Below are 13596 nucleotides of genomic sequence, written 5' to 3'. Positions count from 1 at the left end.
AGACTGGGGATTGGTGTGGATGCAGGTCTGGTCTGAGGCCAATTGGCTTCTAATCAATAGTTTAGGTTGTCGGAGTCAACTGCATCAAATACAAATATAAACCAGTTTGGTTTTCTCTGAAGTAACAAAAATAAAGACTTTGCAAAGGATGCATCCCCCAAAGGACGAACTAGAGCAGGAAAGACAGCATCAGTGCACTCAGCTATGGTGCATGTTTCTCAGTGACCTAGTCTAATGGTGCTTTTGGAGCATCCCAGAAGGATGCAGGCTGTGCTGTGATACCCTGCCCATCAAGTCTTCTGGCTGTTCTTGAATAGAGGCATCTGACAGGGGTGAGGAGATAGGCAACCCTTTCCCCCCTGCCTCAGCCTCTCTGACAGCCGTTCCCAAGGAAGCCTGAAAAGATAATAAAGCTGTGTAGAAAATAGGATTAAGGTAATGAACAGGCACAACGGAGTTTGATCTTTCAATAACGTCAAAGCCTGAGTGACAGGCAAATAAAAAAGCCAAAGCAACCTAGGCCACTGGGCTTCTGTTGCAATGGCTGGAGTGTCAAACTTATTCTTCCCTCTTCACCTGTCACAGCTGGAATGCACCATGCCACTGGGTCTTTTCCTCTCCAGGGACCTGTGTGTGAGCTGGGAGTCTCACCAGCACATGCAGGGTAGGAGACTGTGCCAGGAAACTAGCACATGAAGCTTGATGTGATCATTCATAGCTGTCCTTCCAGGTCTTGACTTCTCCATAAACTGGTCTTCCCAGAAGAGGTTTGTATTGATTTTCAAAGGCTCTGGTGGTTGCCAGAAGTGGTCTTGTAGGGAAATGCTATTTTCTTCCTTTGAGGCTTGTCTTTCTGGTCAGACTTCAGAAGTGGGAGCATGGCATGGAAACTCAAAATCTTAAGAGCTATCCTTTTGCCGGAGGGCTGCAAAGCTCCTCCTGTGCCCACTGTGCTCTGATAACATCTGGCAGACAGGACCAGACATCCCAAGTTTGCTGCTCACCCCTTCCTTGTGGCCACAGAGGGCCAGAGTCTGACCTGCAGAGGCTGAATATGGCAAGGACATTATCTCTAAGAGCAGCATCCAGGCAGCTTCTCTGTCAGAAAACATGAGGCAGGGCAGAGTGATGCTTAGGATGTGTTCTTTAAAACTACAGGAATCCTTACCACCACTTAGATCTTTAGCGCTGTCAAAGAGCAGTTTGTTCAGTCATCTGGTGTTTTTTTTCTCCTGCGTGGGGGTGTGTGTAAGTAACGTTGTAGCATTTTCTGTGGCATTCTCTTTTCCTGGGGTAGGTGGTCTTTTTCCCCAACGGCTGAGAGCTGGAACATGCTACAAAAAGGATTTAAAGCTTAAATAAGCTTTTGTGTACTGATCATCTTAGTTCCAGGCCAGATAAGTCCTCGGCTGGTGCTTGTGGCTGTTGGTCATGGTATGTTTTCGTATTTAATGACCTTCGCTGTTCCCTGACCCTGGGGCAACCATTCTCATCCTTCCAAGAGGAAGGGGATAATGTCTTCACCTGGAAATATGTCCTGGGCTTTGAAAAGGGCTTGGTTGGGTTTGGCAGCGAGGAAATTTTTAGTGGGGAAAAGAAACGCCTCTTGCTGCATCCCACCCCCACAACTGTCTTTCATTTCTGTCTCTGCTGAGATGATGGCATTGGATCAAAGCCGCAACAGGCAGCAACAAGCAATTGTCAAGGGGAGTCTAAAGCAGGGGAATGACCGCGTAATGCCAAGACATTGTCTCTGATGGCTGAAATTCCAGCTGCTGCTACACCTGGCCCTTTCTCCTGTAATAAAGGAGGATTTTTTTTCTTCTTACACTTTTGAAGCTGACTAGCTGCACCTCTGGAGGACGTATCTCATCTCACAGATGCTATGTTGTGCCATCTGATTGCTTTTAGATGTGGGAAAGTTGCTATGTACTTATTGCCACTCAGGATCAAGGTGTGTGTGTGCAGAGAGGCACTGTGAATAACTTAGGTGATTAGAGGTCTGCACAGGAAAGGGGAATGATTAGCAGTATGGGACACTGGATGCTAAGCTGTGTCCTGGCATCAATTATCAGGCCTTGCCTGATTCCTTTGGCCTCTTGCAAGTCCCTTTGCTCCCCTGTGCCAGTGAGGGATATGATGGTAGCTGCCTCTATTGCAGGTCAGGTACCTCTGCTGCCTTTTGCCTTTCTCTGCTCAGACCTTCCAGTCTCATCTGCCGGTGCTAGTGCATGGCTCAACAGAACAGCCAGTTAATGGCCAGCAAGAGAAAAGGAAACGTTCTTCAGATAGTGGTTGGGTTTTTTTCTTTCTCTCCCCACCTCCTGCCTCCTTTGGGAGTTTAAATTCCTTGGGAGATGAGGATGACACACCACTAGGAACAGCTCCAAGGCCAGCATTTGTCATTTGCCTGTGGAGAACTGTTGCTCCTCAGCCTGTTGTGGTGGTCTGCATGCCTTTAGGTGATAAATGCCCCTGCCTCAAGGATGCTTCTCCATAGGGTAGGATACTAGAGAGATCACTTTGCAGCAACTCTAGGAGCTATTCTGCCCTGCCCTGTGTTTGAAGTGGACCAGTCATCTCTCTGGCATGGTAGTTCTCATGCTGTAAACACTTTGAATGCACAAGTCCTACATTGTCCTTTCCTCTAACACAACGTGACAGACTTGGGGCACGAGAGCTGTTGTGAAAACCAAGCCAAAGTTAGCTGTGCCCTGCAATCCACCCTTGATCTTGTATCTTTTAAATATCCAGTCTTTGTCCATCTCCTCCCCCCTTTTGAAAACATTTTTGGCAGAGTGGGGTTTTTTTTGTTTTGTTTGTTTGTTGTTTTTTTTTAAAGAACCCTCTAATTTCTTGTTCGGTTTTTCTCCCTCTTCTGAGCCCTTTGAAAGTGGCTTTACGCCGTCACTGACACCAAACTGACACTTTGCGTTTCCCCACTTCTTATCCCTTTATGGCAACAGATGTTGAAATTTTGTATCCCTTTTATCTGTCCCTCTTTGCCCTCTTCCTGTAATTAGGTTTCCCTTGTTAGCAGTACAAAGTGGCCCGGTTTGCTGCCTGGCCTTTTGAGCCATTGTGTCTGAGCACATTTTTTCCTCCTCTTTCGGAAGAGTTCCTTCCCCCTTAAGTAATAGGCAGGGTGTGGGCCAGAGCTGTGGCTTTTTCTTGTTTCTTTGTTCTCCATTTATCTCTGCCACCTTTTTCAAAGAGGTTTGGGGGGGGGGGGGGGGGGGGGGGAATACAGAGTGCATGGAAGGGGAAGATACAGAGTTGCATTTCTTGACTGTCAGGCCCCCCTGCTTTTCAGGTGTTCAAGGCAGGTGCCTTTGATGTCTGCAAGTTTTGGGGAGGTGGGAGGTAGAGGATTCATGAGGGTGGCTTGGGAGAGGAGGAGAAGGGAGATTCAGGTGTGTGGCTGGTACCCTCAGCTGAAGGGTGGGGAGGAGTCTTTCAGGGTAGCCAGGCAGCTGCTGAGCAGGTTAATAATCCGTATTTGCCTCTAGTGCTTATGCATTGTGCTCTTTCAGAGAGCCAGCATGAGCGTTACCATCACAAGCAGCTAGCTGAAGTTTGCTGACTTGCTGCTGCTTGGATCTCTGGTATGTGCTTTCATGGCACCCTTGCTAGGTTACACCTGTCTGTGCAGTGGGGTGGGCAAGAATTGCTTGCTATCTTTCAAATTTTGGGGTATGTTGATCTGCATCCATTTTGGTGGCTCTTTAAAGCAATTAAGTGACTGAATGTGAGCAATTGTCAATAAGGAAGGGAGAGCTTTAAAACTTGGGCTGCCTGTGCTGTTTTTAAACAGTAAGTGTAATTTGACATAGCACTGGACACCCTGGTTAGCTCTACTGATGCATTCCTGTTTAAATCCAGTCTTGCCTGGCTTTGCATCTTGTACAGATTTTGTGTGTGTGAAAGTAGATAACTGAAATGAGAATCTGCAGGTCTAGTTCTTGGTTATTAAGCTTGCTAAATGTTTTCAACAAAAACTTTTAATGTAGAAGTTTGGCCCAAGATACACAAGCAGACTTCTTAGCATTGTGTTCTGAAGCAGGCTCTGTAGAAGATTGTTCTCTCCAGAGTTTTGAACTCTAAAGTTTAAACAAGTTTAAGACCCTCTAATTTAATAATAAAAGGAGTTTGTTGGGTGAAGGGAGAAAATGGATTCAGAACTGGAGCTACTAGATTGAAAGGAGACTGACTTGAAGAAGTGTGGGGACTCTGTTTCACTCAGGCATTTAAACTGGATTTATCCAGTCACAGCAAGTGGGTCTATATCTCTGGTAACAGGATAGACAAGCAATAGCAAATTATATCCTGGCACTGATAAGTTTCACAGAATTTGGGGGCTTGAAGAATCATAATACCATGCTGTAGATGCAAAATCCCTTTTCTTGCCTTGCTTGTCCATAGATTCATCATGCCAAGTATCTTTTCTTTTTTTTGCCAAGGAGGCTCTCTTCAGGCTTTGTGGGAAAGAGGCTCCCTACTTCTTTCAGGCCTGGGTTTCTTTCTCAGCATCTCTGTGTTGTCTGAACACAGTTCACAATAACCAATCCAAAACTTGTCCAACAGTGAGCTAAACAGCTTTCTGGGCTGTGCTTTTATAACAGGTGAGTGAATGCAAATGTGTGCTTTCTACTGCCTCCACCCAACTGCAGTGGGATGATCCACAGGTAGTTGCCTTTCCTCAGATGGCTGCTGATTCTCTTTTCCCAAGGCTCTTTTGCTTGTTTTTCTGCTCTGCTGTTTCCCCACCCCATCCACAAATGGCTTTAGTTACTCTTTTTAAAACATCTGTTCTGGATATGCCTATTTATATGTCCTTTGGTTAATCAGGAACACAAATGCCTTGCCTTCTTTCTGAAATTCAAAGGGAAAAAGGTTGGTGAAATGACAGACTGGGGTCTGTCCTAGGGGAATTCTTGTCTTCAGGTGAACCCTTTCTTGGCATATTCAATCACTTTGGCATAATGACTGTCTTTGGCTTTTTAATTTGGTCCTCGGGAACCATCCCTCTGCAAGTAAGGTGGGCAGAATGGAGAGACTTCAGATGTACATCTAGGCAAAGGGAAAAGCAGATCCTTCTTCACAGACCTGACAATCCCACTTGTGACTTGAGCAGCAAAACCAGATTTAAACAGGACTCCTGCCTTCAGGCATGAATTAATCATTTCACGTGGCCAGAAGGAAATTTCTACCCCAGTTTGGCAGTTCAGAACTGTAGGATTTGATTCCCTTGTTCTGAGATCTTGGGCATTGTTGGAGGCAGGACACTAGGCCTATGGCCCACTGTTTGAGCCAGTGCTGGAGGAAGCTTGCTGCTGCAGGGAGCCTCTTAAGTGGTGGTCTCCTGTTCCTTTTTGGTTGACTTTGTTGTGTTCAGACCTCTGTCTGTTAGCTATAATGGGTAGCTTCAGTCTTGTCTGTGCAATGTATTTCTCGTGGTATGCATGTGTTCTCAAAACTGATTGAGGCCTCGTGGTTCTTCACTGATTTCTGGGGGCGGGGGATGACATCACCTTTCTGAACTCTATCACATAAGCTGAGCATCTTGTCCCTTCCTTTTGTTAAGAGGGCTCTGGTACATCTTAACCTAAATGTAAAACAGTTGTAAGAGGAAGAACATACAGGTGTTTATCCTAAATCCTTTCCTCCATACAGCAGTCTTGGCCCTGTCTCGCTACAGATAAGCATGAGGCCAGTTCCTGCCCTTTGGATGTGTGCATGTCCAGGGCACACTGTGGCCTTTGCACTCCTGTTCAGACGTATTTATGACAACTTTACAAGGCCCTGAACAATTGGAGAGTGTGGGTGGGGGTTGGACACTCCAGGCACATCAATCGGTTTCATCCCTCTGAGCCAAAGCAAAAGCAATCTTTATTTTTCCCTGGGTTGAGAGAGAATCAACAGAGGCAAGAGAGAAGAATGGGAAGGAGTGAATGAGGAACCCCCTCCGCCACTGGCTAGCGGTAGCTCATTTAAACAGATGGCTTTGTTTTGATTTGGACTCTCAATTTTTTTGTCTCTCCACCAAAGGAGACCTGCAGAGCTCCATCCAGAAAGGGAGCAATACAGCCGCCTGTTCCCACACAAGTGGGGCGAAAGGCGAGAGGCTTTGAGAATTCCCTGCTTCTTTTCCTTACCTCCCTCTTTTTCTATTCCCCCAAGAAATCACAGTTTGAGAGAATTCCCCCCTACTCCTCCCGTTGGAAAGAAAGACAGAAGACATTCTTGACATTCTTTGCAGAGAAAAGGGGTTAAATGTCTGAATTTGGGGGTCACCATGTTATACAAATTGCAATCTAATCGTTTTTACAAGAACACACGTGTGCTAAGAAAAGGAGCCATGAACAAGAAATAAAAGGGGACAGACAACCTTTTTTGTCCTATCTTCCCCCCTCCCAAGGTTTTGGACTATTGTCATGTCTTGTCTCTCTCCCCTCCTCACCCCCGAGAGGGAGAACATTGGTTTTATAGTTAAATTGGTTCGTAAAGCAGAAGGGCTTGGTGCCATTTCTGTTTGTTTTCCCAAATAAAAGCCCCAGCAGGGTCTCTTTTGCACCGTTGTGGCTTTATTTGAAGAAACTGGCTTTTTCCCATAGCCCAGCATGTCAGTTTATCCTCTGAACTTAACCTTACGGGAACCCGAACAACAAAAACTCACAGGGTCCCAGAGCTGGAAAGGTAAAGAAATTGTATCTTTTTATTGGACCATTTAAAGCGTGTGTGGGCCAGTTCAGAGAAAGCAGAAGAAAAGAAGGCAGAACTCCCTCATCTGTCTCCCCCCCTGACCTGACACAATCTCAAACTATCGTTGGTGTCACTCCTCCATACAGACTTGAGTCCCTTCAGCTGCACTGAGGAGGCATTTCTCCTGAAAATCACTTATAACACCATCTCTGAGCCATTTCACATGGACGTGCTCCCTCAGAATTCCCCAAACTAATCCCACATCTCCATGCAGGAATTAGTAGCCTTGGTTAAGCACAGAGGTAACCTTGGGGTAGGATAACTCTGTGAAGAATGACTTTGCTAAGGATCTGTGCTTCTCCCTATGTACATTATAGATGATGTTTGACCAAGCCTTTCCCTTAGTATAAAGCTGCTGCATCCCCTGGGTGCCTCAGCTGTTGTTGCAAAGCACCCTGAAGAAATGACAGCTCAGCTCTTCCCCTCGGTTTTGGTGTGCTCTCCAAACTGGATGACAGAAGTCGTGCAAATGCTGCACTCTGGATAATTGTTTTTGAATGTATTTTTGTTTCCTTTCTGTTTGACACTCAGCTCAAATATCCTAGTGTTTTGAACTGAATGGTGCTCTTTCCACTTTCTTTTTTTAAAACTTAATATGCTTCCACCCGGCTTGTTACAAGTAGCTACGGGGCTAAAATACTGGTTTAGAACTCTGCTCTGTTTCTGAATAGTCGTTTGCTTATGTGCAATGGCTTCTCCTCTTCAATGGATGATCCCGGTTCACAGATGAGGTTTTGAGAGCAAATGAGTATGTCCTTGGTTTTGCACATCTCTGTTTTCAGCAGATGTTCTGAATTCAACAATTTCCTAGAATTTGCATATTTGTATAATACCAGTTCTAGTGAATTTGGGTCACCAGAAACTGAGGGTGGGAGTATTGTTTCATGCCAGCTTTTGGAGGGTATTTCATGTGTACTGGAGACAGCTAGCTGGCCAAGACCTGCAGCAAATGGGCAGGTACAGGGAGCAAGGTGGAGACTACTTTTGGACTCCAGCTATCAGCCAGATCTCGGGGAAATCCTGAGCTTTTGTGGTCACACAAATAATCACTGTGGGTTGGGAGGCTGTATATGGCTCTAGCTTGGTGACAGCAGCATCCCATGAATTGTCTGGAAACTAACCATCTGGGCTGTGCCATGACTGATCTTATTTTGTCTCCATATTGCTGGAGTGAGGAGCAATAGAGCCTTAAGCTGTTTTTAAGAAGGAAAAAAACAACTTAAGGAAATCAGCTTGATTCTGCCATTCCTTGGTAGTTCACTTTGTTTCCAGGGTAGAAGGCTCCTGTCTTCTGGAGGTATCACAATAGCAATGCTCGTGACTAAATTTCCAGCATGGAAAGAAAAGAGTGAAATGTGGAAATCCCCCCCAAAATAGTTTTATTTTAAAAGTAATTTTTAAAAGTCTTGTTTTCTGAGGAACGTGGGAATTGATAGAGATGAATCAAAGGATTCTTTATAGTGCCTGAATGCCTTTCATTTTTGGACTCATCAGTTTGATAAGTTTCCCAGGCACAGGGACTTTGTTTAAACATCTTGTTCTGTCAGCAAGGAGTCCAGAGCCTGGTGCTAGCGCAGCTTTCCTGTGCTAGGGATGAAATGGGCTGCTGGATTTGCTCTAGCTCTGTTCCTTGCAGGCTGGTACCGGATTACTGCCCATGTGATTTTGATTTGCTTAGATGCTTAAGAAAAAGTAGGAGGAACTAGGAATATCTGTGAGTTTCATGGTCAGTACTGGAGGCCTACCTGTGTGCCTGTAGGTTCTGTGTTGGCCCAGGTGGATTGTGGTTAAGGTGCTGAAGCTGAGAGCTCTGACTTTAGACTGGTCTTTCCAGGAAACCTGGACTGTCGTGTTTGTTATTCTGCTCCACGGAGCTTCACTGGTGTGGAGTTGCTTCTGTTGGTGCGACCCAGCACTGGGACTGAACCCCAGCACTATCTGGCCCAGACTGTTCAGCAAAGCTAAGCCCCACCATCTGCACAGCTAACTACCTGGCTTGCCCAAACAAGGCCTGGGAGCGAAACAGCCTCTCCTTGCTACTGTTGGAGGGCCAGGGCATGGTGGGCAGGTGGTGTGGACCTTCCATGCTTGGTCTGTCTTGGGCTTCACAGTCACTTGCTGACTAACTTTCATAGCACGTAACAAGGACTGGGCACCCTGGCCTCTGAAGTGCTGAGGATCAGCTGCCTGGCTTTTGGCAGGTGTTTGCGTGCAGAGGATGAAAAAGGGCCCACAAAGGAAGGGAGAAGGCTGTTCCCTGTTGCATTTGGCTGGTGCTGGTGATCTCTGTAAGCTAGTGAGAAACAAGGTTCAAGGTAGCTATCATATCTCTTTCTGTCCCTTGTTGAGTATGTATCTTCTGCCCATGTAAGTTTTTAGAAACAAGCCCATTGCTGATAGTTATCTGCTGCTTTTCTGTTGCCCCTTGGTGGGTTATCTTGATCCTTTATGGGTTATTAAGGATTAGCTGTGGGTTTTTCTCCCTAGGAAGTGGAAACTGTTGTGGACTAGGGTTTGAGGGCAGGGAGTATTTGGGATAACAAAGACCAGACAATTGGTGGGCACTAACTTACGATCCCAAGACAGAGAGGTCTGTGATGGCAGCATTCCCTTCCCAGCATGGGCTCGGCATGGCTGCGTATGCTGTAGGGACGTGGAGGTAGCCTGGCATGGTGGTAGCTGGTCCCGAGACACCTTCATCTGCTGCAAAACAGGGGAAATAAGTGTTCTGCATCTTTTTCAATTTAAGTGTGCTCATGCCAGAACACTTAGGTCTTTCGGTTTGTGTGCCCAGAGCACAGCACAGAATGAGTTTCCCCTTGTGTCAGTAAGTGCTTCACTGTAGCAACTAATGTGCTGTTTCTGTAAACTGCTGAAGGACTGCTGCTGTATGCAGGGCTGGACCTCCTCCCAGTTGAAAGCTGCTTTGGCTGACCTGTTCTTGGGGCAGAAGTGTGCTGATTAACAAACCAGTAAAGCAAGGTTTGCTTTGCAGTAACTTGCAAGTATCTGTGCTCTTCTGCCCACAGAGAAAAGCTAATTCTTTCTCCGCTCCCTAGCCTCTGCCGCCCCCCCCCCCCCCCTTTTTTTTTTCTCTTTCTTTTCTTTATTTTTTGTTGCCTAGACTGGAAAGGGAAGTGGAGGGAGGAAAACAGGTGTGACTCTGCTGGGATGCTTGGATACCACTGTAGTGAGGTGTGAAAACGGGGAGAAACACTGGGAGCAAGGCACCTGGGTGGTGTTGGGTGCTGCACAGGAAGCTCTGAAAGCAGGAATCCAGACTCTGTGGTTTCCTCTGTCCCTTTGATGCTGAAATCTTTCACTTGGAGACATCACCAGGCTGCCATTAAAAATTGCTGCTATCTTGCAGCCCTGCAGACTGAGGTCTGGGCTGGGAAATGGAAGATGAGCCTTACTGTGGCCAGGCTTATTCCAGATATGATGGGTGCTTGTTTAGAGGTGGGAGGTTGAGAGGACATCTGCTATAATCCATTTCAAGTACCTGAGAGGAGAAAGAGGGCTGATCCCAGTGGGTAAAGGATGTGCTTCTGCATCGTGCTACCTTTTCTCAGCACAGTGCTCCTCTCTCACTGAGCTCTCTTAGCCCTTTACATGTTAAAGGGGTATTAGCAGGGAAATTGGTGGGGGGGAAATAACATAAACAGGCTTCAGCTGGCTACCAGGAGATACTCACCAGGTGTGCTGCTGGGCTGTGTGGCCCATGTGCAGCTGCCTGTCCTGGTTTCTTCTCCTGGAGTGCGATGTGCTCAGAGTACCAGCCCAGGGGCTACCCTGTAAACCCATGTGCTCCCCCCCCCCCACCCCCCCCCCAAAAAAAAAAGGCAATAGTATGTAGAAGTGGGGAGAGAGGGGTCCAAACTGCTGATGCTGCTTTGGGCTTGCTGAGATAGCTCATCTCCTGTGAGTAACTCCCTGCTCCTGCCTGAGCAGCTGGCAGAAGACTTCAGGTTGGGCAGCCTCTTATGAATCTCACAGGTAGTTTGAGGGCTCTCATTTGGGAGAGCAGCTGACTCCTCCTCATACCTCTGTTATATGTCTTACAAATCCAGGCCACACACATAACTTGTGGAATGAAGAAGGTTTTGTGGAAGCCTTGAGAAGGGTTGTGTGTGTGTCCATCTGTCCCGCTGGCTTTGCAGAACAGCAGATGGAGGGGATCTGTGTGCTTGGAAGGGCAGTGGAGTGCCAGAGCTCAGAGATGCCCATCTATGTCTTACTCCATGGTGGAGCTGAGGACCCATCTGCCCTGGCCAAACCCCGCAGCAATTCCTCCCAGCACTCAGACTGCAAATGCTTCAACCTTTCAACCTGCACGCAGGTGCAGAGTTGCTGCTGGGTTGGTTTGCAAGTAACCTTCCAAGGGTTAACGTATTGTGAGAAGGTTGCAAAGGGCTGAAGCCTGGAATCCCCTCGATCTCTTGCCTGGAGAAACACAAAGTCCAATAAGCCAGCACCCCTGGATTCATGTTGGGGGGGATTAATTCATGCACTTGATGTTAAAGCTTGTCCGAGAGGTTTGCATGGGGGGGCCATTGCTAGGGCTGGTTGGCCTCTCTAAATGGTTGCTAGGGCCCTGGCATCAAGGGCCAATGTAGCTGCCCACAGCCACGGTCACGGAGGGAATTACACAGCCACAAAGAAATTGTTATTCTACATAATCTGCTCTTTGGAGAGTGACTGTGGGGAAACAGGCTGGCCCCAGCATGCCGCCAGCTCTGTGATCATAGAAGCGTGCTGGCTGCAAAGATCGGCCAGGGCTCGCCTTCTGATCTGGGGACACCAGGGCTCGAGGCGCTAATCTGCTTTATCAGCGATTTCTCTCTCCTGACACAAAGGTGTTTACTTGTTTTAACATCTCCCGGGACTCTATTTCTCCTTTTGTGTGGTCTTTATCCCCCGACAAGGGCTTTAGCCCAGATTACAGACAGAATTAAGGCATTTGGCGATGTGCCTCAGAACTGTGTGATGCTGGATCAAGGAGCAGAAAGTAACAAAATAATGGGGGGAGATGCTGGGAGTGACCCCACTGTGGGATCCATGCTGTCGGCTTTCAGGACCGCTTCATTGTCCTGAGAACCAAGAGCCTGTTGGAGAGGGGTGGCTGTGCAGCAGGGTTTGAAAAGCAGGTGCTTCAAGGTTTATTGTGTCCAGCATTTTTGATTTAGAGGGTGTGAGGAGGAGGAAGAAAAAGAGGGTTTGCAATAGGTGGCCATTTCAAGCAGCTGGGCAGATTGTCCCCTCTGTTCCCAAGAATCTGCCATGGCTGGTTATTGCTGGCTGCAGGGGCAGGTGCAGTGATATTGAGGATGGGCTGTGCTATGTACCTGATGCAATTTCATAGGGCCCAGGGAAGGGGCTCAAGCTCCTTGCAATCTGGCAGGGTGGGCTGTCACCAGGCACCATCCGCCTAGCGAGCTGCTGGTTCTGCACATGAACAAGCAGCAGAGCGATATGGCCACAAAGCATCTGGCTTAGAGCTTCATGGAGATCTTGCTTTTGCTCTTTCACAGCAAACAAGGAAATAAAAAGGAGGAGGCAGCCTAAAAAAAAAAGCTAGCCTCTGGAAAGTGATCTGGCGAGCAGCCCTGGGCTGGTTGCTCTTGACCTGACATGTTCAGCCCCAGATACAGTGTTTGCAATATGTGGTGTAACTGGAGGGGGTTGAGAAGACCATCCATGGCACACTGGGTCAGGAAAGTCTGATTTGCCTGTGGATCTAAGCTGTGTGTTGAAGATGTAGGAAAATAGCCCAGTGGGCAGTATTTTAAAGGAGGGAGTCTGGGATGGGGTGGGATTGACCAGGTTAAGTGGCTGTTGCATGTTATCTGGAGTTTGACTAAGTTAAGAATTGTTTCCCATGGAAATGGACCCCCATTATTCAGAGTACTGGTCATTTCTCCTACAGAAAATGATCCTGTTCTGTTGGGTGTCAGCTGTGCCTCTTCCTTGGCTATTCCTCTTACAGCTGTGACTCCTGCTGGTCACCCTCTATGACAAGTTAGTGGTCCAACCAGTAAGAGAATCTGTGGGAGGGAGAGAAAAACTGTGCAGGCTTTTTTGCATTCTGTTAAATCACAGAAATGAGATCTAGGAGACTTCTGTGATGCCTTCTCTGCTCTGGCCAGCTGAATTGGAAGGGCACTGTGCTCTGAGTGACTCTTCTCCTAATGTGTTTATTGCAGTAGTCAGCTGTTGACCTGTTTAGGGACTGACTTCCACCGTGGAGCTGGAGTCCTGGATGTCTTCTATGAAACACCCTCCCTTCTCCTTTCTTGTGGGTATGACACTTACATCCGCTACTGGGACATCCGGACCAGCACCAGGTGAGCCTACCCAGCTGGCATCTGGGGCCCACATGAGGCTCCTTGCCTCTCCGCGTGCAGTGTGTGGGGACTTGTGTGCAGCTGAAGTGGCTCCTTCAGATGAATCGTGCGTCAGGTCCAGTGGGGGAGTGGAAAATCAGTCCTTGTGTTGCCCTTGCAGGAAGTGTGTCCAGGAGTGGGAAGAGCCCCATGACAGCGCCCTGTACTGCATAAGGAGTGATAAGAACCATATGATCGCCAGTGGCTCTTCTTACTATGGTGTGGTGCGCCTCTGGGATAAGCGGCAGACTCAGTGCCTGCAGGTGAGGGCTGGCTGGAGGCCAGGCAGCAGCAGAGCTTCTGAGTTGTTCTCTGGCAGCCCAGTGCCCCTTCCTCTTTGGAGGAAGAGAGAGGGGCTGCTGGGCTGTCTTTGGGGTGAGCCTGCCATGGGGAACCTAACCTATATGCAGGGAAAAGCCTGCTTTGCTCTCACATCTTGGCCTTTGGTTCT

General features: G+C 47.7%; 1 protein-coding gene across 4 annotated transcripts in view; it reads left to right on the top strand.

The window, feature by feature from the left end:
* Positions 1 to 13596, top strand: part of FBXW4 (F-box and WD repeat domain containing 4) — a 62372-nt gene that overhangs the window by 47948 nt on the left and 828 nt on the right. For all 4 annotated transcript variants that reach the window (XR_005829567.1, XM_040605561.1, XM_040605560.1 and 1 more), the window contains 2 exons: positions 12966 to 13106; positions 13267 to 13408. Coding sequence is in view for 3 of the 4 variants with exons in the window: in XM_040605561.1 (XP_040461495.1) it covers positions 12966 to 13106; positions 13267 to 13408 (283 nt within the window). In the remaining variant the exon portion in view is untranslated. The remainder of the gene's footprint in view (positions 1 to 12965; positions 13107 to 13266; positions 13409 to 13596) is intronic.

Source organism: Falco naumanni, chromosome 9 (assembly GCF_017639655.2).
Source record: "Falco naumanni isolate bFalNau1 chromosome 9, bFalNau1.pat, whole genome shotgun sequence".
Classification (NCBI taxonomy): domain Eukaryota; kingdom Metazoa; phylum Chordata; class Aves; order Falconiformes; family Falconidae; genus Falco; species Falco naumanni.
This window is presented reverse-complemented; position numbering and strand designations above follow the sequence as displayed.